Consider the following 26,300-nt stretch of genomic DNA (forward strand, 5'->3'; position numbering starts at 1 on the left):
TGACAGAGGTACCTTTTGCTGTTTTGTAAATAGATGTTTGTCTCTTCCTCTTTGTTTTGTTATGTTTTGAGGCAGAACACCTGCCTGCTGGGGATGCCTATTGGCTGGCAGCTGTGATGTCATAAGCCCCCATTTCCAAAGCACTTTGACAAGTTCTTTTCCCCCTCTTAATATGGCCAAGAATAAACAGACAATATGCCTCTTAAAAGATAATTAAAGGCATCTGCCAGCCTGACAAAACTAGCAGCTGTTGCAACATTGGATGATTGCTATGTAAAGTTGGTTGCTTTTTCAGTGCTGCAGAGATATTACTCCCCCCAAATCAACTGCAAATAGAGTTAAAACAGAGGTTCCACAAAACACTCAAAGTACTTTACTATTTAGCAATGCCCTTTTCAATAGCCCATATCCTTCTGTAATACTTACAAGTAAGGCCTGTTCAGTAACAGTACCTTGCACTGTTAAAACTTTTTTTCCATAAAAGTTCTACATGTTTAACGAATTGCCCCTTAATTGCCCCTTAAATAGCCAGCTTCTGTTCTCCACTCATGTGTATGTGCGCGCGTGTGTGCCTTCAGTTACTGATTTCATTGTTCCCCCCTTTTAATTTCAAAATAGCATTTTGCTTTCCCAAAGGAAGACACATCTTTAAGCCAGTTGTTGCACATATGTGATCTTTATTTATTTTTTCCCCATTCCCTATTTTAGCTTTAAATGAGCCTACCATAGACTATGGTTTCCAAAGACTCCAGAAAGTTATACCAAGACATCCTGGTGACCCAGAACGACTAGCCAAGGTAAAAAGTTTTCTATGTTACTTAACATATTTTTGAAACATTGAAAGAATAAATATTCTATGTGTATCTAGATGTATGCCAGTTTAATTGACTGGTTAAACCAGGGTGATACTATCTAGATAATATGGACTATAACTGCCATTATCCCTGACCATTGACTAAACTTGGCTGGAGCTGATGGTAGCTGGAATCCACAATATCTGGAGGACACCATGTTTTCTACTCATGGATTAGTCTAATAAAATCAATCAATGGAGATTTCTTAATAAATAACTCCCACATTAAACATTCATAAATGAACGGTCAGAGTAAGCACTGGAGGTCAAATTGACACATATAATCTCCAAACAAATGTGAGTGGTCAAATGTGTGTGGCTTACTTGCAACATCTGTTTTCTATCATATTTAGTAAATGGCACAGCAATAACCATGGTAACTTGTGTAATCTCATCATTGTTACTTCCCCATGCCATTCAAAAATTCTGTGATGGAATCCATTGAATGAGACAATGACCAAAAAGAAGAGAGATTCCTGGGGAATTTAATTGTCCACAAATCTGCTTTCCACACGTTTCACAGCTACAGCCTCTCCATCATAAGCTGGCCTGTTGGAGAATTCCCCTGGCTGGGCTGGCTTCAAAGGAGGGCAGTATAGCTTGCCATCCATTGGAATTCAAATTGGCCAATCATTGGCCAGAGAGGGCAGTGCTTGGGTGACAGACCAGAGGGAAGTACAAGTCTTCGCTCCAGTCTGCCACCCAGCTATATAGGCTGCCTGATTTTCTGTTCATTTCTTTGACACTGGACCTACTCCCCAAAATGTGGCAGTCCTTCCAAATGAGAAACTTGTTGGTTGTCCACTTGTTGGTTGGAAGAGTTAGATTTGTTGCAGTATGATCCAGGATGATACTGAGAGACCTAGCAGTGTGAGAGTGCAAATGATGTGATACATAGCATCATTATGGCTACATAATGTTTGCCAGAGACTTGCTGGCTAGTCCTTCTTTATAACCATTGGTTGTCCTTCTTTCTTCCTTGCAGGAGATGCTATTGAAAAGAGCAGCTGACCTAGTTGAAGCACTGTATGGAACGCCACACAATAATCAGGTTTGAGCACACACCCCTTTCTCTTCCCACTTCTCTCTCTGAGGACATTCATTGAATGGGGATGGGGGGAGAGACATCAGGATTGAGCTAGCTGCCCTTTCTTTACACCTCTGCACATTTATCTGAACAAAACCAATGAGCTCCTGCTGCAGAATCGAGGCCCTGCAAGGTCCCAGTTGCACATACACAGATTATATTTATTTCTAATTGGACATGAAATTACATGCACAACTTCAGATTTTTTTAGATCAAGTCAGCAGCTTTTTTTTCTATCAGAGGCTGCATTCTCTTTGGGGCAATTTGTTGGGAGTTACATACCAGCATTGTGTGGGGCTGGAGACAAAAATGAGTCTTTCACTCATTTTTCTCATGCTAATAATAATAATAATAAATTTATTTATACCCCTCACATCTGGCTGGGCTTCCCCAGCCACTCTGGGAGGCCTCCAACAAAATATTAAAAATACTGTAATACATCAAACATTAAAAGCTTCCCTAAACAGGGCTGCCTTCAGATGTCCTCTAAAATCTGATAGTTGTTGTTCTCTTTGACATCTGCTTTCTTTATCCCTTTGGACATGGGTGGCATTGTGGGTTAAACCACAGAGCCTAGGACTTGCCAATTAGAAGGTTGAGGGTTCGAATCCCCGCGACGGGGTGAGCTCCCGTTGCTCGGTCCCTGCTCCTGACAACCTAGCAGTTCGAAAGCACGTCAAAGTGCAAGTAGATAAATAGGTACCACCCTGGTGGGAAGGTAAACGGTGTTTCCATGTGCTGCTCTGGTTCGCCAGAAGCGGCTTAGTCATGCTGGACACATGACCCGGAAGCTGTACGCCGGCTCCCTCGGCCAAGAAAGCAAGATGAGCGCCGCAACCCCAGAGTCGGTCACAACTGGACCTAATGGTCAGGGGTCCCTTTACCTTTACCTTCTTTATCCCTTCTGTCTCCCTATCTCTCTATCTCTCTCTCTCCCTCTCTCTCCATAGCTGTCAAGTTTTCCCTTTTCTTGTGAGGAACCCTATTCGGAATAAGGGAATTTCCCTTAAAAAAAGGGAAACGTTGACAGCTATGCTCTCTCTCTCTCTCTCTCTCTCTCTCTCTCTCTCTCTCTCTCTGTCCCTGATTTATCCATCCATACATGACAAGAGCCAAGGACTGCATGAAAATGGACTGAGGGCCACATGCGGCCCTGGAGATGCAGATTGTCCACCTGTGTTTTTAAATAAACATGTGAAGGTTTTGAACAGGGACAACAGGCCTGACCCTAATTTTTAGAGGTGTGCATCAGATTCAAATGAATCCCAAATCTCAACCTGAGGTTGCTGCCTCAGAGGGATTTAGGACTTGTCAGAGGCAAAGCAGGACTTGTACAAGGTGTAATATGTCAAAGTGCGGACCCATGAAGCACTTTGTGGTGCCAGTGCATTCCAGACATTAAAAAAGGTCGTGCAAACAAGTGTCGGCTAAAAACAAAAGTAATGTCTCTAAGCTGGAATAACACCAGGGGAAGCAAGAGCAAAGACTGGGGTGGGGAGAGCTTGGAGGAAGAGCTCCATTGTGACTGATTCATCAAGCTTGTAATCAGAGGGACTGAATCCCTTTTTGTTCTCTCACCTCCACTGCCCCACCAAATCAACTTTAAAGGTATCTAGCACAAAAACACTTTGTCCAGTTTGGCAGGTTTTTTACTCCAGGACACCTCACTCACGTCTGCAGTTTTCAGACCAGTTGCCCACAAAACACTAGGGGAGAATAAGTGATTGCTTTTTACAAACCCGAAAACTGTAATGGTTGCCCTTATGTGAAAACTGTTCTGATCATCCTTCTGAAATTTGGCAGGATTCATGCCTTCTGCCTCCAAATTAAGAAGTTATAGACATTTTCTTTAAAAAATAAAATAAAATCAAATTTAAAGGCATCCAGCACAAAAGCCTCTGGAAATATTTGCCTATAATATGACAGGCTTTAACTACTCTGGAGGGCTGCAAATGGCATCCACTCTTGTGAAAAGAGAAAAGAGGTCTTTCCAATAGCGAATAAGAATAAGGAGGACCCTTAGCTGAGCTGGGCTGTCTGCTTAAGAACATAAGAACAGGACGTTTTTTCAGGCGGAACTCACTGGAACTCAGTTCCAGCAGCTTTCAGATGGGCACAATTGTCATTCTAAGAGAATGAGGCAGGTGTTCATGGTGAGTTCTGGTGCCTCTTTGTCTAGAAACATGACACTGCATGAGGAGGGCCATGCTGTATCAGGGTAAAAACCTGTGGAGACCCCATTAGCACATACATGAAACTAGGTTTCTTTGTTTGGTTGCTTCAGTGTTCATCAGTGAATTGCTTACAGTGAATTTCATTTGACATTTCACCTTCCTACAAGGTACTTCAGACTAAGGCAGGATGTTTTCTGAAGTGCAGAATAGGGGTCCAAATTGAAATGCAGCCATCCTTTGAAATCTGCACTTCTCCAAATTTTGCAGCACAGTTCTCCAAATACTGGGGCAAGGGGTGCATAGAATGCATATACAGTGGTACCTTGGTTTTCAAACGTAATCCATTCTGGAAGACCATCCGAGTTCTGAAATGTTCGAAAACTGAGGCGAAAAGGGTGGTCTGCAAATTTAATAGAGTGTGTGTGTGTGTGTGTATTTAATAGAGAAAAATAACATATACACTCAGCGGAAGCCATTCAACTTCTGAGGCGCGTTCGAAAACGGAAGCATTTACTTCCGGGTTTACAGCATTCGAAAACTGAAACATTCATCAATGGAGACGTTCAAAAGCCGAGGTACCACTGTATTGGTGAAAATAACATATAAAATGAATTATATTGCGATAACTTGCTTTGCAAAAATCTGCATATTGGGGAAAAGTAGATACAAAAATTAGAAACTAGGAGAAACTGAAACTGACAGATTTGCCCATTCTTTATTGCACACAGGACATTATTCTGAAGCGAGCTGCTGATATCGCAGAAGCTCTCTACAGTGTCCCCAGGAATCCAGGCCAGATCCCTTTGTCCAGCTCTCCGGCTCACAGTAGCATGATGGGCATCAACTCCTACAGCAGCCAGTTGGGAGTCAGTATCTCAGAATCAACACAAGGAAACAATCAAGGTAAGGATCCCAATATTAGAAATATGGAAATGCTGTTTAGCTGTTTTTACCCTAGTTTTATTTACATAATTAGCACATTGCATTTATCAAATGATTGAAGGAGCCTTCTGTTTTAAAAAACTATAAATTACACAGTAAAAATATACAATCTAATAAATACATCATTAAGTCTTCTCATACACACACACACATTATATATATATGCATCTTACATATTATTTACTTGGTCACTGCCATAAATTATTAATAAATATGAAATATTATTTAAGTGTTAAATTATAACCCAATCATTATTCCAATCAAGAGAGACTACTTTTGCATTCTGTTCTGTTTTTTTCTTCCTCTAGAAACAAATAATCTATTCCTTTTTCTGAGATTTGTTTTTAAAAAAACATAATGGATTCCAGCTCCTTATTTCTTATGCTACACTAGCCAGTGACATACTTTGCCCCTGTGAATGCACTGACTTGCCCTGGTTCCAGTTGATCTATGGGGTGTAGGGGGTTGAATCCTGTGCACCTCTTTGATTCCCTGATTATATAGTCCCTGGCTCACCTCCCTCTTTGATCACATGGGTACTAGTCTTCCTAGAAAGTTGGCTTCCCATTTCTATGATTTGGGGTTGTTTGCTCTCATGATTGGTTTCATCCACAAAACTGCAAGGAGGAATTTTTAGCCTTCCACCCATACTTGGCCTTCTCATTCTGGCTACCCAGGGTGGTTTGTGCATGTTAAGTACGGTAACTTAGGAAGCTGCCTTGTTTCAGATTATTTGTCTATTTAACCTAGAATTGTCTACTCTGGATGCAGCTCTTTAAAGTCACAAGCATAGACATTTTTTCATCCCCTACTAAATCATATTTGTGACTGGGGATGCCAGAGAATAAACCTGGAACTCCTATGTGGAAATCCCAGTGAGCTCTGGTCAATGCAGGTACATTGCTGTATATACGCAATACCATCCTGTGGGCTCAAAAGATTCAAAGCTGGTGGGTGCCCTTCCACATTCATTTCTGATCCTTGTTTCAAATGTCTTTAGGCAAGGCAATCATTGCCTCCAATCTTCAGCTACTCTTTTATTTGATTGGGTCTCTGTTTTATTCTTCCTGCCCTATCAGCACATTGATTATAGCTCTGGTCAGTTAAAGGTAAAGGGTAAAGGGACCCCTGACCATTAGGTCCAGTCGTGGCCGACTCTGGGGTTGCGGCGCTCATCTCGCTTTACTGGCCGAGGGAGCCGGCGTACAGCTTCTGGGTCATGTGGCCAGCATGACTAAGCCGCTTCTGGTGAACCAGAGCAGCGCACGGAAACGCCGTTTACCTTCCTGCCGGAGCAGTACCTATTTATCTACTTGCATTTTGATGTGCTTTCGAACTGCTAGGTTGGCAGGAGCAGGGACCGAGCAACGGGAGCTCACCCCGTCATGGGGATTCGAACCGCCAACCTCCTGATCGGCAAGTCCTAGGCTCTGTTAGCCCTGCCCAAAACAGACTCCAGGCAAGGGAGCAAGAAGCTGACAGGGAAGCTCAAAGAAAGACAGGTCAACAGCCTGCAAAGCACCCAAGGCTGGAGGAAGACTACAGTTCGGTGATGGAGAACCTCAGGCCCAGGCCCAGGCCCAAGCCTCACAACCCCTGCTCTGTGCTCTCAAGTGCTTTGACAAGCTTTGTGTCCTTGAACTCTGATAATACCTCTTGCTTGCCTGGATGGAGATAATACATGTGAAAACATTTGTGTGACTTGAATGTAGCCTATCTCTGCTGCCTTGAGCCTATACTCATTCATGAGAGAGGCTTCAGGAGTAAACCCCGAGGAACAATCTGTACCCGCTGCCTTGTGGGACATCTTTGGGAGAACAAAACCCTACACAAATCCCTAAGACAGTTGGATGGCACCATGTACACCTCCTTCCGGCAACTCCCGCAGCCAAGCTGGTGCCCAATGTACTGATCTGCTTTCCTTGGGACCACATCAGCGAGGTTGAGAGGGAGGTCTTGTAATTTGGACAGTCCATGCCTTGCGCCCTGGGGAGGTCACTTCAGTGCTTCAAACATGGCAAAAACAATGCAGGAGGCAGCAGTTACTAGTTATAAGCTCAACCTGTTCGCTGTAAGGTACCAGCACTATGGGTTCCCTTTGTCGGTGGGAGGGATCATCGTGTCTCACCGGTCAGCTATTGCCCACTTTAAGCTGGGCAGCCCCTGGTCAATAGAGTGCTGACCTGCCACTGTCTGCCTGCTTCAGTGGGTGCTTGGAGCCCAGAGTATCACTTGACAAGCAGACTGAACTTCTGCACCAAGTAAAAAAAAAGAAAGAAAACCACCACTCTTGTGCCTAGCAAGCTGGAACATCACTACTATGTAACCTGGCTTGCCCAGCGACCTGTTGCAGGTCAATAACTCATGGAATGTAGCCTAATGTAGAAAGGTAAAAATCACACCTGCTCTTCCACTTGCTTTTTGGCTCTGGCCCTATCCTACTCACCACTGGTATGAAGGCCCCAGAAGATTGTCCACAGGGGACTGCAGTTCCCCACCCCTGTGGTGTGTACATGTGCCCCACTTTCACCTCTTTAAACAGGTTTATGAGCCACCATTCATTTTAAAAATTAAGCAAATGAGTTCCAAATGAAAATCCATTCAACTCTCTTTTTGTGTAAATTGGAGCCCTGCTGGAACAATCTTTACAGGTCACAAAGAGGTTACCAGGAGGGGAAGGAGAGTGAAAGTTGGCCTGCCTTTATAAATCACTTATAAAATTGGGAACTTTTGTCCTTTCTGTCTGAAATGATCCTTTGGAGGAGGAAATTGATGTCTTAAAATCTCATAGCAAAGAATAGAAAACAGACATTGCAAGCATGCAGAGATCAGCAGGATCTTCCATTGACAGCAAGGTTTATAAGATGTTCATATTTTTAGTAGCAACTGAAACTCTGGTGCTTTGCCCAAATCATTTGATATCTGGCAGATCTGATACCTTTACAGAAGATGCCTGAAAACATCATACCTATAGAGTGGAAAACAACAAAGGTGCCAAAAGTAGATGATTGTCTGGGTCTCTCATTGAAACCAATTGCAATCAAAAAGAAATGAGCAGTTGAAACTAATGAATGTGTTGAAATTGGCAATGCCATAAATGCTACATTAATGAATGAATAACAAAATGAATACAACTTTTAATAATGAAAGTGAAAGGACTAACAAAACTAAAAACAAAAACATCCTGCTACAGCTTTTGCAGGATTTTTTACCCATTCAGAAACCTGCCAAACCTGTTTAGCCAGAAAGCCACAGTGCGGCAAAAAAGGTTTGTACGTTAGGAGAAGTGGTACCTTAGAAATGAATATAAAATATAAAATTTCTTTTTTAAAAAAAAATGACATTGCATTACTTAGAAATTTGGGAGCCACTGGCTTTGAGGAAGAGTAACCAATGTGAATATTGTTGTGCTTCAGCTCCCAGTATTCTTGACCACTAGTCATCTTGGCTATGAATGATCGGTATTATAATCCAGTGGTGTCTGCAGGACACTGCACCAGTTACCCCTGATCTAAGCCATCATTATTACTCCATAAGCATCTATTGTGTGAAAACATTGCAAAACCTATTTTTAAACAAACAAACAAACAAACAAACAAACAAACAAACAAACAAACGCCCTCTGCAGTGGAGAAGCACCCCCTGAATCACTTGAAATCCTTGAGAAGATACAGCCTTGACCACAGTTTGCAGCAAATCCCATGTTAATGTTATGAACATTAAAAACATAAGTGCACTAATTTTTTCCAGATCCAGAAACACCCTTTCACATTCTTTCAACAATCAGATGTGATCACCAAATGTACACATGTTGTCAAACAAAGGCGCGCTCTCCTCAGCCAGAGAAACATGCTTAAGGGGTGAGAAATGGAAAGAAATCATGCACAGCGATCCTTGTGTCTGCAGGCAGCTCTTCGTCCAGCACTCTGGAGTTGGGGTTTGTGCCAGCATTAGCACACTCGCTAGAGATGTGCCCTGCAAGAGCAGGCCTTTATTCTAACAGTAACAATTCTGAGCAGGGATTTGGTGGTGGTGTGTGTGGAATTTGATTTAGTTCCCATTTAAAGATGAACTTGTCTAATTTTCACTTTCTGAAACAATGCACAGACCAAATCACAGCCAACCGTCACAATTTACATTTCTCCAAATTTCGCAATGAATTTCTCCAGCCAAGTAATGTGTACATATGGATACATGTATGAGTTGAAACACCATGCAAAATAGCATTATAGAGGAAATTGCTTGCAAAAATATTAGTCAAAACTGCATTAAAAAATGTGTTTATTGGGATAAGTTAGCACTAAAAAGCTCATGGGTTTTCGTGAGGTTTTTTTTTTTAAGAGAAAAGATTACTGCAAAATAATAATAATAAAAGAACTGCTTAGCTTCAGTAAGCCTTTAGACCAGGGGTACGGAACCTGTTTTAGTCCAAGAATCACATTTCCACACAAACAGACTCTTGGTCCAAATGCTAGGGATGGATAGGGCTAGAGGTAAAAGTGGATGAAACAACAGGTGTGCAACTCTTGTATCTGTACAGTAGGTTACATTCCAGCCACACAAAAAGTCAGAGGTTTCTACAGATGCACAAATCTCTCCATCCTCCATCCTGTAAAGGAGGTATCACAGTTGAAGGACACATAATCAGAGGACAGGGCTCTCTATTTGTGAAGTGCACTGCCACCTAGGTCTCTTCCATCTGCAGGATGCCAATATCATTCTTTTCCCCAATTTACGGGGGGGGGGGGAGGGGGACTGACATTCTGACTTGTTCAAAAGGTCCTCAGGGTATTAACCTACATTTTATTTGTGCAAACCTATTCACTAGTGTAGCCCAAACCTGGGCAGATCAGGGAGACACCAGCAGACCTGGAGGCAATCCTGGTACAAGGGAATGTGTTGCCTGAGGTGAGCAGGGGCTCTGGCCCTGTCACCTCCTTCCACCACTGTCCCATTGTCTTCTTTGTGGCAGCACCACGACCACCATTCTTATCTTCTCTCCTACCCCACCCCCATTGCTCTCTCCCTTTCCACCTTCGGCCCCCTCTCTTTCTTTCTATTTAAAAAACTATAGCCCCACTACATTTACAGTGTCAGTGCTGACAGCTTCTCTGCCACCTCCCTGCCCCCGCCTCATTATGCCTCACTCTAAGAAAGGGTCGAGGGCGTCCTTCTTCAGAGCCAGAAGACAACATGCACCAGTTTAAACAGCATTTCTAGACACTGTGGCATACCACCACAGTAGCAGAGGCATTCTTCTGGCCACCTTGCCCAGAATGCCTGGCTCTGAAGAAGGAGTCCTTCAGCCTTTTCTCAAGTTGAGGCAGGGAAGAAGAGATGGAGGCAGCGGGGGGGGGGGGGGGTTCAAAATGCTGACGAGAACTTGACTTTTTTGTCATTTTTATTCTTTCATTTGGTCCACTCTGAGTATGACCAACGTTGGATACAACAGAGTGTGCCTGACAATGATCCTATGCCATGAAGTAACGTAATTCTCAGGGCACTGGGCAGGGGGTGGCTGCACCCACTGTGGTCTTTGTGGCCTTCTCCTCCCCCTTGATGAAAAGCTACCTGATGACAGCATGCTATGATCAGATGGATTCACATCCAGGACCATGGCTGGGCTACTCTGAGCGTCACATGGTGGCAACATTTGGTGAAGGGGGTTGTTATAAGAAAAAAGATGGAGGAAAAAGAGAGAGAAACTGGGGGGGGGGGGTCCACTACATGCACACTCTAGCCAAGAGAAAAATCCTCAGCCATTAAAGGTAGGATTTAAAAAATGGCAAAATTCTCTCTCCCACCCTCCCAGATGACTCCACTGCCCTCTGAACCACTGAGATTCATCCAGGGCCAGGACTAGTTTCCTCATCTGTGGTAACATTTGTTCCAATGAAATCCAAATTAGTGGAGAAATGCACGGCTGAGAGAGATCATCCCGCTGTCCTCATCTCTGGGCACTCAGAGAATGTTTATTTCTTGTAGGTTACATCCGCAACACAAGCAGCATCTCCCCCCGAGGTTACTCTTCCAGCTCGACCCCTCAGCAGTCTAATTACAGCACCTCCAGTAACAGCATGAACGGCTACAGCAACGTCCCCATGTCGAACCTGGGTGTTCCTGGCTCGCCTGGATTCATTAATGGCTCTCCCACAGGATCTCCCTATGGCTGTGAGTAGTCGTCCCTTCTCTTCCTTTCAGCTGACCTTTGGTTTGACTTAAGCCAAGAGGCAATCTGCCAGAAAATACTTCTCTCCCCTCCGCCGCCAGCTTTCTGGGGCAGTGCACCAGAAGATTCCCCGACTCTACAATAGGAAATTGAATGCAAAGCTGCTGAAGAGTGAGTCTGCGAGGGTGCACCGCTGCTTCTGCCTTCTTGCCTGAACCTGCCAGTTGTGTAGCATAATGGCTAAATTGTGCAGACCACCCAGTGTCGGCATTTGCCATCCTTGAGAAGCTGTCAGGATCCCAGGACCTGGCAATGATGCCTTCCTAGGGCCCCCTTTTAACTGGTGCTCCGATCCAAAGGTGTGGGAGCTGATGTCTTAATTTTTGCAATACCCCTGAAATATCATTGCGGTGGGGCACTGTGGGAAATTTAATGGTAGCTCCATTGCTGTTGCAGCCTCTTTCTGTTTTTGACACCACTAGATAAATTAACATAGGGGAAAGGGGTGAATTAATATTGGATGGAGGGGCAGCAGAGGCTCCAGTTCTGGGCTGACCCAAACTCTTGCCTATGTCATTAACTCACCAGACAAGCCGCAGCCCTCCTAGACTCAGCCGGCCCTCTACAAAAAAAGGGTAATAACATCGGCCTGCTTTCCTGTTAAGGAAGTTTCCATTGTCTGCGTGTCTCCAGTGGGCTAAATAATTGACTGTTGAAGAGGGGGATTTTCTGGGTTGGAACACTGGCAGGAATGAAGGTTTTTTAAAACAAACAAACAAACAAACAAACAACCCTGTATACAACCCTGATTCAGATCAGGGTATCTGTAGTTTCTTTTTGCATTAAAACTAAGCATATAAATATCTGGCCCAAAGTCAGCAAATAGATGCACTGAATGTAAAAGGAGAAAACTGGAGGGCAATTTTCACATTATGGCTCCATCTGCACTACACATTTAATACAGCATCCTAGCACTTTAAGCAGATGTCGCCTCCCCCAAAGAATCCTGGGAAGTGTAGTTTGTTAAGGGTGCTGAGAGTTGGTAGGAGACCTCCTCTTCCTCTCACGGAGCTACAATTCCCAGAGTTCCCTGAGGAAAGGGATTGACTGTTAATCATCTCTAGAAATTGTAGCTCTGTGAGGGGTCTCAGGTGTTAGGATTCTTTGGGGGAAGGCATGACTGTTTAAAATGAAATGAATCTGCTTTAAATGTATAGTGCATATGATGCCTATATTTGTGCTCAGGTTCCAATAGCCAAGCACAAGATACTTTGTCAAATCTGAAGCGTGGAGGCATGTGGAATAGTGAGGTTTTCACACATTTTCCTCAAAGAGAAGCATATGCTGTTATTTTGTATGTGGAAACCTGCAGTCAGATATAAAATGTAAACTGAAAGCTGACTTATAGCCAAAGGCAAAACTTCATAAATATGGAGCTCTCCCTCTCCCTCTCCATCTCCCCGCCCCCCCCCCCCCGCTCTCCCACACCACCCAAGAATATATAGCATTCTTCCTCAGCACCACGTTCTTTCTCTCTGCAAAGCATTTTTTGGTATTGTCCCACTGTGGCTATGGTAGTTGCTAGAGTGATCATGGCCTGTTCCATTCTGCAGGCCTGGGTCAAACTACATGCTATGTTAAGTAGACATTTAAAATAGTGCACTTAGGATTAGCCACTTTCTTTCTTTCTCTGAAAAAGAAGTCGCTGTGGGGTCCTGGCCCAGATCATGAACATGTTATACCGTGGGAGCATGTCCTGCATTGTTTTTCAAAAAGTCCCTGACCAGCTGCAGTTCATAATTTTGAATCAATGAAATACAAAAACAATCCACAGTTCTAAAACTGTTTTTTTCAATAAAAAACAAACATCAGCACAAAATTAACAGAAAGTCATGCAAACTATAAAGAAGTGTAGAACCAATAAATTGCACTTTTAAACCCAGTTTTATCACTTCCAAGAATTAAAAACAGGTAGGAAATAAAACACCTGGGAGAAAAGAAAAGCCTGGCACGGAGAAACATTTAACAAGAAATTACTAATCTGTGTTCCAGGCAAGCGTCTCTGGGAAGAGCATTCCATAACCATTGTGCCACCACTGAAAAGGCCCTCCGCTTACTAATCCTGTGCTTCTTTGGACGCATGGTTAGGATATATAGTAGTCACTTACCGTACCTCATTAGGGGACAGAATCTGGAGAAGGGTCTCTGCTGATGATCTCAAGGTGCTAACAGGTATATATTGGAAGACGTGATATAATATAAGAATCCCTAAGTCGGTTTGATGGCATCTTGTATGCCTCCTTCTGGCAACTCCTGCAGCTCAGCTGGTGCAAAACGTGTTTTCTGGACAGGCCAGGACCAATGTGGCAGGCAGCAGTTATGTGTTACTAGTCTCTGCAGCCACAGCAAGCGCTATGATTCCCCAGTGGTTTAACTTCACCTCTGGAGGTGCACTCCATTATCTCTTGATACAGATGCTAGGGTAGGGATCTCAGCCCCAGACACCAAACATGGGCCCCAGGCCTCTCTATTGGGCCCTTGCGACCCGGCGCGCCGGGTTCTTCCCCACTTTGTCGGTGCCCAGCCATGGTCCTGTGATGTCATGCCCGCAGCACGTGTGTGACTTCACATGGCAGGAGGAGACCTGACGAGGCCCAGTGGGAAGACCCAATGGGGCTGCAGCGGGCCCACCATGGCTGCAGAGAGTTCCCACAAGGCCTGCCATAGCTGCAGGTAGGCCCATCGCAGCCTCAGGAAGGCCCCAGCGGAGGCCCCACAGCGGAGGCGGAGGTCCCGTCCCAGTCACTGTGGCGGCACCAGGGAGCAGTAAGGCAGCTGCCACCGGCGGCTGGTGAAGGCCGAGCACCCACAGTCAAAATTTTGTGGGTGTCCAGGCCCCCCAGAGATGGATTCAGTGCTTGTGACTATCTTGCTTGTTTTTTGTTTGGTGGGAATGTGTGCCTGACCTAGGATCATGCCACTTGCTTGCCAGGATACTGGATGGAAAGGTCTATGTGTGTATTTTCAAAAAACCCTCTTGACTTTTATGTGGCTGCTATACAAAGTTCACTTCTGTTGCTCCACTCACTTTTGCTTCTGGCACCATCCATCGCTGGGATGCAGACCCCAGAAAGTTGCCCATGAAGAAATGTGGCTTTCAGGCTGAAAAAAGGCCCCCCCCACCTTGCATACTGTAACACAGCTTTAGAGTGTTCCCAGCATTTAACACACATTATCTCATTAATTATTACAAGAAGCCATTAAAATAGATGGTGGTGGTGGTGATTGAAGAGAGATTATATCAGGAAGAGAAAATGATCTGCCTGTGTAAGATTAGAGGGGCGTGGTTATTATTTTTTTGTGGGGGGAGATTCGCAACTGCCATGGATACACCTTTAACATAAAGGTGTACCAAAAATCTTCCTTTGCTTTCAGAGGGCGCCTTGTTCCCCTGCAAAAGTGGAGGAATTTTCAGCTGCTTTTAGGGCATGGGAGCAATTCTGAGAAATATTGAGGACTGGATGTATTTGGCATACCTTAATTTTAAACAAGGTGGTCAAACATTCAACATCGTCATATTCTTCTTTATTCATTTACTGAAAAACCATGTCCTTATGCTTTAGCCATAGTCAGTGGCAATAGCACAGCAACCCATTTGGGTGGCCTGTCTCCTATCTCCCACCTGTGCACTGTGGTGGGGAAGTAGCAGTCCTACTGGACCTTATACTGTATTAGATCTTTGCTCCATCAATCCCAGTATTGTCTACTCTGGCTGGCCAGCAGGTCGCCAGGATCTGAGCCAGATCTCTTTCTTACTATCTGAAATCCTTTCTAATGGAGGGCAGGGATTGGAAGTTAAGGTCACCAATGGCTACTAGCCATTATAGCTATGATCTACCTCCACTGTTTGAGGCAGTGAGCACTGAATACTAGTTCCTGGGAATCCCAGGTGGAGAGAGGATGCTAGACTAGGTGGACCTTTGGCCTGATCCTGCAGGGGTTCTTATTGAAACTGGGACCTTCTGTGTATAAAGCAGAAATAGGGAACTTAGTGGCCTCCAAATGTCATTAGACTACAACTCCCAACACCCCTGCCAGCCAGAGTTGATGGGAGTTGGAGCGTAACAACATCTGGAGGGAGCTGCAGCCCAAGATAGGAAAAGAGGTAGTAAGGGAACACCTAGCAACTTTAAATGAATTCAGATCTCCAGGGCCTGATAAGCTGCATCCAAGGGTACTAAAGGAGCTTGCAGATGTAATTTCAGAAACTTTATCTATTATCTTTGAGAATTCATGGAGAACAGATGAGGTCCCTAAAGACTGGAGGTGGGCAGATGTTGTCCCCATCTTCAAAAGGGGGCGGGGAGGTAGCTACCCAGGTAGCTACCAACCGGTGAGCTTGACAGGGAAGGTCCTAGAACAGATAATTCAACAGTCTGTCTGTGAGCATTTAGAAAAGGATGCTGTGATTTATAAGACCCAGCATGGGTTTCTCAAAAATAAGTCATGTCATACCAACCTGATTTCTTTTTTTTGATAGAATTACAAACTTGGTGGATCAGGGAAATGCTGTGGGCATAGTGTATCTTGATTTCAGTAAGGCTTTTAACAAAGTCCCTCATGATATTCTTGGGAGGAAGCTGATAAAATGTGGGTTGAATGACGTAACTGTTAGGTGGAATTGTAGCAGGTTAACGGACCAAACCAAAGAGTACTCATTAATGGTTCCCCGTCATACTGGAAAAAGTGAGAAGTCGGGTACTGCAGGGTTCTGTCCTGGGCCCGCTGTTGTTCAGCAACTTTATAAATGACTTGAATGAAGGAATTGAGGGATGCTCATCAAATTCACAGATGACACCAAACTGGGAGGGGTAGCTAATGCCGCAGAAGACAGAATCAGAATTCAAAATGCTCTTAACGGATTGGAGAACTGGGCACAAGCTAACAAAATGAATTTCAATAGGGACAAATGCAAGGTTCTGCACTTAGACAGGAAGAACCAGATGCACAAATACAGGATGGGGGACACCTGCCTTACTAGCAATACATGTGAAAAGGATCTAGGAGCCTTAGTGGACCACAAGCTGAACCTGAGTCAACATTGTGATGCAGCAGCAAAATAAGCTAATGCTATTCTAGGCTGCATCAACAGAAGTCTAGTGTCCAGATCAAGGGAAGTAATAGTACCACTCTATTCTGCCTTGGTCAGACCACACCTGGAATACTGTGTCCAATTTTGGGCACCACAATTTAAGAAGGATGTTGACAAGCTGGAATGTGTGCGGAGGAGGGCAACCAAGATGATCAAGGGTCTGGAAACTAAGCCTTACAAGGAATGCTGGGCATGTTTAGCCTTCAAATATCTTAAGGGCTATCACATGGAGAAGAGAGCATGCTTTTTTTCTCCTGCTCTGGAGGGTAGGACTCGAACCCATGGCTTTAAGTTACAAGAAAGGAGATTCTGACTAAGTATCAGGAAGAACTTTCTGATAGCAAGAGCTGTTCAACAGTGGAATGGTCTCCCACAGGAGGTTATGGACCCTCCTTCCTTGGAGGTTTTTAAACAGAGGTTGGATGGCCATCTGTCATGGATGCTTAAGCTGTGATTCCTGCATTGTAGGGGGGTTGGACTAGATTACCACTAGGGTACCTTCCAACTCTAAGATCCTATGACATATGATCAACCACTGAGCTCTCCCTCTCATCTGTAAAATCAAGTTACAGTCTATCCATATCTTTCTTATCAGTCTTACCCAGAAACTAAAATGAATCATGGGGGTGTGGGGAGTGAGGAGAGAGAAATCCGTTAAGATGCTGGACCATCAAACCATCTGCTCCAAGTCATAACTTATGAAAAGGTTTGTGTGCTAATATTAGAAATCAAACCTAAATTCCAGGTTCCTCATTCAGTTTTCACGGGAGAAAAGTAGGCTGTTTGACTAAATAAACTGCTTTATCCACTAAGGTTGAGGGAGAAATTTAGTTCACCTTTAAAAGCAAATCTACCTAATCTGCACTTTCCAATGCAATACACAAACCGAAACACAGCCATCCTTTGAAACTTGTACTGCAGTTCTTCACCCAAGTAACATGTATAAAATTGCAGATACGGGGGTGAAAATGCATTATATTAGGGGAAATTGTTTTGCGAAATGTGTATATTAATCAAAATTGCATGCATAAATGTTCGTATTAGGAGAAATTCATAGTTAAATGCTGAAGAATAGGAACTTTTTTTATGTAAAAAAAATGCAGACTGATGTGGAGATGAAAATTAGAGTGGGGTGAAAATTAGAAACTGAAAGGTGATTCATCCATCCCTAGAAATGGACTTTGCAGCTTGATTTGGATAGATGCTCACACACAATGAATGTAAATTTGGAATATTAACCCCAATTTAGTTCTTTCCATTTTTCATTGCACCCATCCAGGGTATTGCATGTTGTAGCATTATAGTTCCTTGGTTTTTTAAATGCAGACGCTTTCTCTGCTGTCACTTCAGAAATGCAATATGTGTAAGTACACCAGAGAGAGAAATACGTTCTCTGCTCCTCTGGTTTTATGAAACTTAACACACACTCCTGGCCATTGCAAAGATTTGTACTTCTCCTTTACCAGCCACTCATATCTAGGAACTACTGTTCAGCAGCTGGTCTGTAGCCTTACTCCAGCAAAATGGTCTTCTCTTATGTTGATGGGTCCCAGTGGGCTTACCTGGCGGTGGCGACAGCATGAGAAGCTTGCAGAATCTTATTGATTTCCCACAATGCTCTTGCATATTGTTGTTGTGTAGCATTGTGGAGCATTCAAATGACAGCTCTAACCAGGATGCTGGGGCCAAGGAAGTTCTTGAGGGTTCCACATGCTGATGCTAAGCCTTGCAACCCACGCAGTGTTACCATAGGAAGTTGCCAGATCGCTGGTCCATCCAGCTCAGCATTGTTTGCACTGGCTGGCAGTGGCTTCCCAGATTTTTGGACAGGTGCCATTCCAGGCCCACATGGAGATGCCAAGGATTGAATCTGGGACCTTCTGAATGCAAGGTAGATGTTCTCTTATTGAGCTACAGCCCTTCTCTCCAGATATACTCTCCAACACAAGTAGGGACACGCTTTTAACAACCCAATTCTTTTATCAAGTTGGAGGGTATACCGGTAGTGAGCAGTACAGTAGAGCATCAACAGTTATGCACCATGCCAGCCTCACCACTGCCTTGCCCCTCCCTCTCTATCCCCTGGTGAGCAGCAGGGAAGCAACTGGAGGTCAACTGAGTACTGGCTCCACACCGTGCTGCCTGATTCTGCGGAATAAGCAGCTGGATGGTACAGTTTGGTTTTAGTCTATAGTCTATACTCTATACCATCAGCCACATCCGCTAGCACAAAAAGCTGAAGTAGCAGCCATCATGAGAGATGGGGGAGAAATTTGATTCAGTTCCCATTTAAAGGCAAGCCTACTTAATTTGCACTTCCAGAACTAGACTGGACAAAAACATAGCCATCCTTCAAAATTTACATTCTTCCGACTTTGAAATGCAGTTTTCAAGCCAAGTAAAGTGCAAGAAAAATGCATGTATTGGGGTAAATTATGCGTAAAAGTGCACATATTAGTGAAAGTGACATATAAAAATGCATTAAAACAGGGGAAGTTGCACTGCAAAAATGTGTGTATTGGGCAAAATAAAATAAAATGCTTCTGAATTTTCATGAGGGCTTTTAAAAAACCATGCAAACTGATGTGGAAATGTGGAGAACTGAACTTGAGATTGGAAAAATGAGAAACAGAGAGAAGCTGAAATTGAGAGATTCACACAGGCCTGGACATCACTCCTTTTAATAAGAAACTCAGGTGGTGAGTCCTGGCAGGACTGGAGACCAAACCAGCCACTAAGTAACAAAAGGAAACTATCATTGTACCGCAGAGGTATAATAATAATAATAAATGAACTGAGGGAGGAACACCCCCCCCAAAAAAACCCTCCACAGCCTAGTAAAGACTGAGGATGTTCATCAACCATGGAATGTTGTGTGTTATGGCGGCTAGCTGGAACCCTGAACAGGAGATGACTTATTAAAAAGTAAGTACGGTATGCATAATAGTTTGTTGCTGGTCCCTCTTGTTTGCTTTAATAACTATTCCATCTGCCCAGTTATGAGTGTCCATAGTGGAGCTGGGATTAAAGGTGATTGTTCCAAGACCTTGTCAAAGTCATTTCGATTAAGATAGCCATTCATTATCTACTGACAATACTGAATTGTTTTCAGAAAATAAATCCAGACCATATTATAGGATGAGAACATATTGAGGTATTTTTGTAAAGAAAATAATATTAATAATAATCAGTTGCCTTTTTGAAAGAGTCACCCTTCAAGAAAGAAATTTGAAATGTCTATTGATTTTTGCACAGAGAGTTTAAAAATGGCCAAACAGATGTTTGGTAGATTTTTTTCCCGCTTTTTTGTAAAAAAGAAAACCCTTACAAACTCCACTTCCTGACTGAGTTATGTGTGCCAAGTTTTAGCTCCAGGGAAAAAGGGAGAAATTTTTACAGCTGAGTTATAAACCCCTGACAATAAGGGTTTACAATGAGATGCTGACAGACCCTTTAAAAAATTAAAAAAGGAAATGTTCAGGCTCTGAGAAGAAAATGTGCAGAGTAAAATCCAGCTGTGATTGTGTGGGCATGCTGTGGATTTGAGCAACAAAATGTGTGTTTTTGCCAATTGGATCCCAAAATGGATTGCAAGGTTTAGTTCCGTCCAGTTTCAAGCATCTCTCTCCTAGTGTCTAAAGTTTGCTTCAATCATAATAATAATAATCACCATCTAAAATATCGGTCTTTAGCTTCTGTGTCCTGCAACATTTGACAGATGAAGATAGGGACACCTTTGATATTGTTCTATACTTGAAATCCAATCATAAGAACATAAGAGGAGCCTAGTCCAGCATCCTGTTCTCACCGTGGCCAATCAGATGCCTGTCACAAGCAGGACCTGAGTGCAACAGCAACATCACTCTCGCCTCCTGAGGTTCCTGGCAACTGGTAGTCAGAAGCGTGCTGCCTTTGACTATGCGGGTACAACAATAGCCATCAGGCTTAGTAGCCAGTGATAGCCTTATCCTCCATGAATTTGCCTAACCCTGTTTTAAAGCCATTCAATTTGGTGGCCATCACAACCTCCTGTGGGACCAAGTTCCATGGTTTATCTGTGCACTGCATGGGGAAAAAATGCTTTATTTTGTCCATCCTGAGTCTTCAGTGAATTTCAGTGTCACTGGATGTCCGTGAGTGTTATGAGAGAGGGAGAAATCATATGTCTGTGTCAGTTTATTTGAAAGATTGCCTTGCCCCAGATGTGCCCTCTGAACCACTGGCCACTTTACAAGAGCCACATAATATTCATTCCAACCCGTCTTCTAGTGTGGCAACACCTAATCTCTGGAACTTCCTGCCTATTAATAGTTGGCAGTTGCCTGCTCTGTATTGCTTTCCGTGCCTGCTAAAATAATGGAATAATAGAATTCTACAGTTGGAAGGGACCCCAAGTTACCTTGTTCAATCCACATTTTACCACTTCCTCACAAGAATATCATGGGAGACTTTGTCAAAATCTTACTGAAATCAAGATACACTAGGTAAAGGTAAAGGACCCCAGGTCGGTTTAATTCAGTCAAAGGTGACTATGAGGTGCAGTGCTCATCTTGCTTTTCTGGCTGGAGGAGCCTGGTCATGTGGCCAGCATGACTAAAGCGCTTCTGACGCAACGGAACACCGTGATGGAAGCCAGAGCAGTTTCTCTTCCCGCCACAGCAATACCTATTTATCTACTTGCACTGATACACTTTCGAACTGCTAGGTTGGCAGGAGCTGGGACAGAGCAACGGGAGCTCACCCCATCATGCAGACCCCAACTGCCAACCTTGTGATCGGCAAGCCCTAGAGACTCAGTGGTTTAGACCACAGCACCACCCCATTAACTTTTCCAAGATACACTATGTCCACAGCATTCCCCTGACCCACCAAGCTTGTTACTCTATTGGGGGGGGGGGGGGGAGAAAAGAAATGATATCTGGCATGACTTGTTTTTGCGAAACCCATGCAGGGTCTTAGTAATCACCGCATCATTTTGTAAGGGTTCACAGACCGACTGTTGAATTGTCTACTCTAGGACCTTTCCTGGTATCGATATAACTAAATGGTAACTAAAAGTTTTTTAGTTTAGAGAAACCTACACAGACATAAAACTTTATTATCCAGATTTGTTGAAAAACTGCTCCATAGTTTGCTACATTACATGTCTACTTGTTTTTAAAGTTTGATTTTATCCATTTGTGTGGATAAAACAGCTTAGAGATTTTTATTGATTATTATGTGGTATATAAATCTTGTTAAACCAACACATCAATAAAATACATTGCTCCAACAACAGCACTTCCAGAGATGTACTCTCACAAACATTTACAATCATACATAAAAAGAAAACTAGCTAATAGATATAAAAAGAAAGGGAAGGAGAAATTTATAATGCAGGAAAAGGAGTATATGATTGAATATTACCCTATTATGCTATATTATGTAATAGCTTCAGAAGGTCTTATTTATTTGTTTTATATCAAACAGTTTATTGAACCAGTCAACATATCTCATAATGGAATATACAGTACATCTATGAACACTTAAAAAATGAGATACAATATTAAATGACTCTTTTGACAGGTAGAGAAAAGCGGTTATGTTTATAAGGACAAGGTAGTTTTTTGTTTTTCGTTTAAATCCATTGCTCTCAACAGGAATTTACTTACAGTTTCTGCAATAATCTCATTTGTATCCAAGAAAAGAAAGCCATGTATCTTCCAGGCTACAAATAATGGCCACTGAATTAATCAAGTCTTTCAGGAGATCTTTGTAAAAGTTGCAAAACAAGGACAATGTGCCTTCCTGTTTCTGTTTCTTCTTAGATCTATTATTTGCTGTTGCTTAACATTACAAATAAAACATGTCTTTTGAAAGACCTACTTGTAATGTAGCCATTGTTCGCTCTGTTACAATAGAATGGGGTCAAATAATGCCTTTTTCACACTAAGAGCCATGTTCCCTCCTGGACATCTTTCTGCTCCACCCCCTAATCTTCCTGTCTTGGCTGGGAAGAGGGTTTCTGAGCCTGTTGGACTGAACATTCTTGGAAGATTCTTGCAAGGAACCTTGATAAAGAAGGGTGTGTGCAGGGACATCACAGGCGGAGCCAGCATACACCTCCCTGGTGCCTTACACTCTGGCCACACCTGCCCCATATACAGTGGAACCTCAGCTGTCGAACGTAATTCATTTCGGAAGACCTATCAAAACGTTCAACAATCGAGGCGCAATTGACGGCCGGCAATTTCAATGGAATTGAATTCTTCCAAGACATGTTCGAAAACATAAGCATTCACTTCCGGGTTTTCGACATTTGGCTTCTGAATTGTTCAGCTTCTGAGATGCTCGAAAACCAAGGTTCCACTGTATTTAAAGCACTATTAAGGTGGTGTACATGTTTCTTCTTCTCCTCATTTTACCCCCCCCCCAAAAAAAACCCTGTGAGGAGGTTAAGCTGAGAGACAGGGACTGGCCCAAAGTCACCCAGTGATCTTCATTGCCAAGTGGGAATTTGAACCCTGATCTCCCAGGCCTGATTCTGACATCCTAACCACTACACCACACTGGGTCACTTTAACAGTCATGGTTTCTCCCAAAGAATCATGGGAACGATGGTTTGTTAAGGGTGCTGAGAATTGTTAGGAGACCCCATTCCTATAATTCCCAGAGCTCCCTGGCAGGAAGGATTGAATTGTCATTCTGGGAGGGCAGTAGGGGTCTCCTAAGAACTTTCATCACCCTTAACAAACTACACTTCCCAGGATTCTTCGGGGGAAGCCATGATGGTTACAGTGGTATAAGAATGCCTTAAATGCAAGTTGTGGATGTGGCCTTTGTGTCAGAACCTTTCCAGGCTGAACACCTGAACTGGGCTTTGGGACCAAATAACTAAGTTCTCATCAGTCGCCCCTTAAAGATGCTCTTTGGATTGTAAATTGGTGTGACGTGGGAGGGAAAGAGGGAGGGGGATTTTCTAGTCCCAAAAATTCCTGTTTCTTCTAATGGAATTTCTGTTTCTCCCTTCCCCTTCTCTTCAGTGATGTCTTCAAGTCCAACAGTTGGTTCCTCAAGCACTTCCTCCATCCTCCCATTCTCCTCCTCTGTCTTTCCTGCTGTCAAACAAAAGAGTGCCTTTGCTCCCGTCATCCGACCCCAGGGGTCTCCTTCCCCAGCTTGCTCCACTGGCAATGGAAATGGGTTCAGAGGTACGTAAAAGTCTATTTTCCACTCCCTGCCCCCTGGAGCCTCCATGCATGCAACGTGTTTTGTTTCAAAGGTAGATACAGAAACAGCAAAGCAGCTGAAAGCTTGGAGGATCTTGATGCATTAGCAATATCACTTAAACAACACAGATGGAGTCCAGAGACAACAGGAATCCTGATAATGCATCAACGGAGGGAAACTGAACAAAAACAATGTACGACCTGGAGAGAAAGGTTTTGACTTTTCTTTAGTCAGGCCTTGTTCATAGTGGAGGGATATACAACTAACAACTATAAGGGGAAACTCCATCAGAACTGCACAGCCAATCAGAAGACAGCCAACCTCAGCAAAGATCATGACACTGTAACTGGTTGCTAAGCTACATCACCACCAGCAGCCTCTTGGTTGGCTTGCTTTAACATTGAGAGAACACCTTAAGTTACACTCTGAATGATCTTTGCTGTTGCACTTACAGCATGATGTACAAGTAATGTTTGTGAATATGGGCTGAATGTAAGCTGGGTGCCATCTAGTTCATGATATCGGTAGGCAGAAAAGTTTCAGGAATCTTAAAGTTAAAGCGAAGTGTAGTAGGTAGGGCTGTATTTTTGGAGTGAGCCTACTGGAGCCCACCTTCATCTAGGAGATGTGTTCCCAAACTGTGGCCCATGAGCTTAAATCAGCTGGTCTAGGGATGTCCGAGAACAAGTTACTTTTCAGAATGCACACTTCTCTGAATGTTGTGCTGTTGTCCCCGCACGCTAGCCAAAGGAGTATGGAGAAAAGTATGTTTGGAAAATATGTCCCCACCGAAAACTGACATCTGCAAATGGAGTAGTGAGTTTTTAGGATGGAAGATACACACACACATAGATTTGTGAGTGTGTGTGTTGGGGGAAGCAACATTATTTTAAAGACTCTGGGGTAGAGTGAGGAGGCCCATCATTTATGGTGGCTGCAACAATGGGCATTTGGTCCCTGCTGTATTTTCAGTTTTTGATGGGAATTGTTGGAGCTCCTCTCAGAGGACAGTGACTGCCATCCCCATCCCTGTGAAGCAGTGTTTCATTCTGGGGATGGGAGGGTGGCTGCCGGCTGGTAATGACCAAGAAGAGCTGTATTGCCAGCACCTGCAGAGACTGTGTTATAAAAAGTTAAAGAAAGGATAATGAATTGTTGCCACCCATGGCAAGCCCTCGCACAGACAGTTCTTTCCACTCTCCCAGTTGCCTTGAGGTAGCTTTTATTTTATTTTTTAGTGTGGAGTGTGTTTGTGAATCTCCTTAATAACAAGCTAATAAGTTTCCACATAAGACCTACTGGCCCACCCATATTGCTAGGCAATTTGCAAATGGAAAAGGGGGAAATCATTCTGAAAGTGCCACTAGATTAAACCAATGGTCAACCAGATACCTGCTGCTGCTGCTGCTGCTGCTGCTGTTGTTGTTATTGTTATTGTTATTCACCCTTCACCCTAAGGTCCCAGAGTGGGTTATAACATTAAAACACAACATTATGATTCAATATTAAAAACAGTTTTACATTGCAACTTAAAATTACAGAAGTAACGTATGTCCAGAAAATGCCTGGTGTGCTCTGGTACATGGAGTCACAAAGAGTCGGACACAACTAAATGACTAAACAACAACAACAACAAAGTGTCTAAAGCCAGGGCAAAGAGGTGCATCTTCAGCAATTGCTGGAAGCTATATAATGAAGGTGCCAGGTGCACTTGGGGACATTCAATGAGAATGCTGTCTTCTGAGCCATCTCACCCCCTGAGCGTCTGAAGATGGAGGAACTACCAAGAGGGGTGTCTCTGCTGATCTTAGCACCTGAGAGGGTAGGAAGGGAAGGAGACTTAGATGCAATAAATCTGTCCTATCCCTCTTTTCCAGCAAATCCTGGCACTCTTGGGCAGCTGACTGGTCCTATCACCTGCCCTGGACACTCTACTCTTAGCAGTAGCAACCAGTTTAACTTCCCACACTGCCCCAAGAAAGCAAAGCAAAACAAAGGTTCACTTGGGGCTCATGCATACCTCCATTTGCCCCACAGCTTTCCTCCAGGAAAACCCATGGTTTAGCATTAAATCGGGACAAGGGGCAATTATGTGGTGGGGCAAAGGCAAACCCACTTGGACCCGTGCCTGGAAAGTGTGGGACACATGGAAAAGTGCTTGGCTCTTGCTTTCTAGGAGTGGGACAAGTAGAAGTGTGGATAAGCCCTGAGAGACAAGTGGGCAGAGGGATCAGGCTAGAGGAGCAGGCCTGGCGGGGAAGGGTTGAGGCTCCTTTGAGGAGCTTCTGCTGTACATGCAAAGGTCCCAGGTGTGATCCCCAGCATCTCCAGGTGGAGCTGGGAATATCAGCTGCCTGAAACCCTGCAGAGCTGCTGTGTAGACAATGCTGAGCTACAGGAGCACCATCGGGGGGGAGGGGCTGAGGACCCTTCAAAAAATTTCAAGGAGGAGGCCTGGCCCCCTCAATATTCCAGAGTGACATGTGCACGCTGTGCGTGAACACCTGCAACGTGCTGATGTATCGCACACACGATTGACATGAGCTTGTTATGCAGTGTGCACGCATGAGGTGATCACGTCATGTGGCACCAGCCCCCTCAATTGCAGGGGCAAGACCATGTGCCTGCTGAGTTAGATAGACCAAGTGTCTGAATCAGTATAAGACAACTTTCTATGATTATTGTTCTATGTGTTCCCTCTCTCTGGCATTCCA

General features: G+C 43.8%; 2 protein-coding genes across 3 annotated transcripts in view; both read left to right on the forward strand.

The window, feature by feature from the left end:
- Nucleotides 1-26,300, forward strand: part of LOC310750701 (uncharacterized protein) — a 735,887-nt gene that overhangs the window by 686,553 nt on the left and 23,034 nt on the right. The gene's annotated exons all lie outside the window — the stretch shown is intronic.
- The window catches only part of EBF2 (EBF transcription factor 2), a 254,019-nt gene that overhangs the window by 213,909 nt on the left and 13,810 nt on the right, over nucleotides 1-26,300 (forward strand). For both annotated transcript variants that reach the window (XM_083588712.1, XM_083588711.1), the window contains exons 11-15: nucleotides 709-797; nucleotides 1,839-1,904; nucleotides 4,843-5,017; nucleotides 11,042-11,227; nucleotides 23,400-23,567. In XM_083588712.1, coding sequence (XP_083444838.1) covers nucleotides 709-797; nucleotides 1,839-1,904; nucleotides 4,843-5,017; nucleotides 11,042-11,227; nucleotides 23,400-23,567 — 684 coding nt within the window. The remainder of the gene's footprint in view (nucleotides 1-708; nucleotides 798-1,838; nucleotides 1,905-4,842; nucleotides 5,018-11,041; nucleotides 11,228-23,399; nucleotides 23,568-26,300) is intronic.

This window comes from Podarcis filfolensis (genome assembly GCF_964270895.1).
Source record: "Podarcis filfolensis genome assembly, chromosome: 15".
Lineage (NCBI taxonomy): Eukaryota > Metazoa > Chordata > Lepidosauria > Squamata > Lacertidae > Podarcis > Podarcis filfolensis.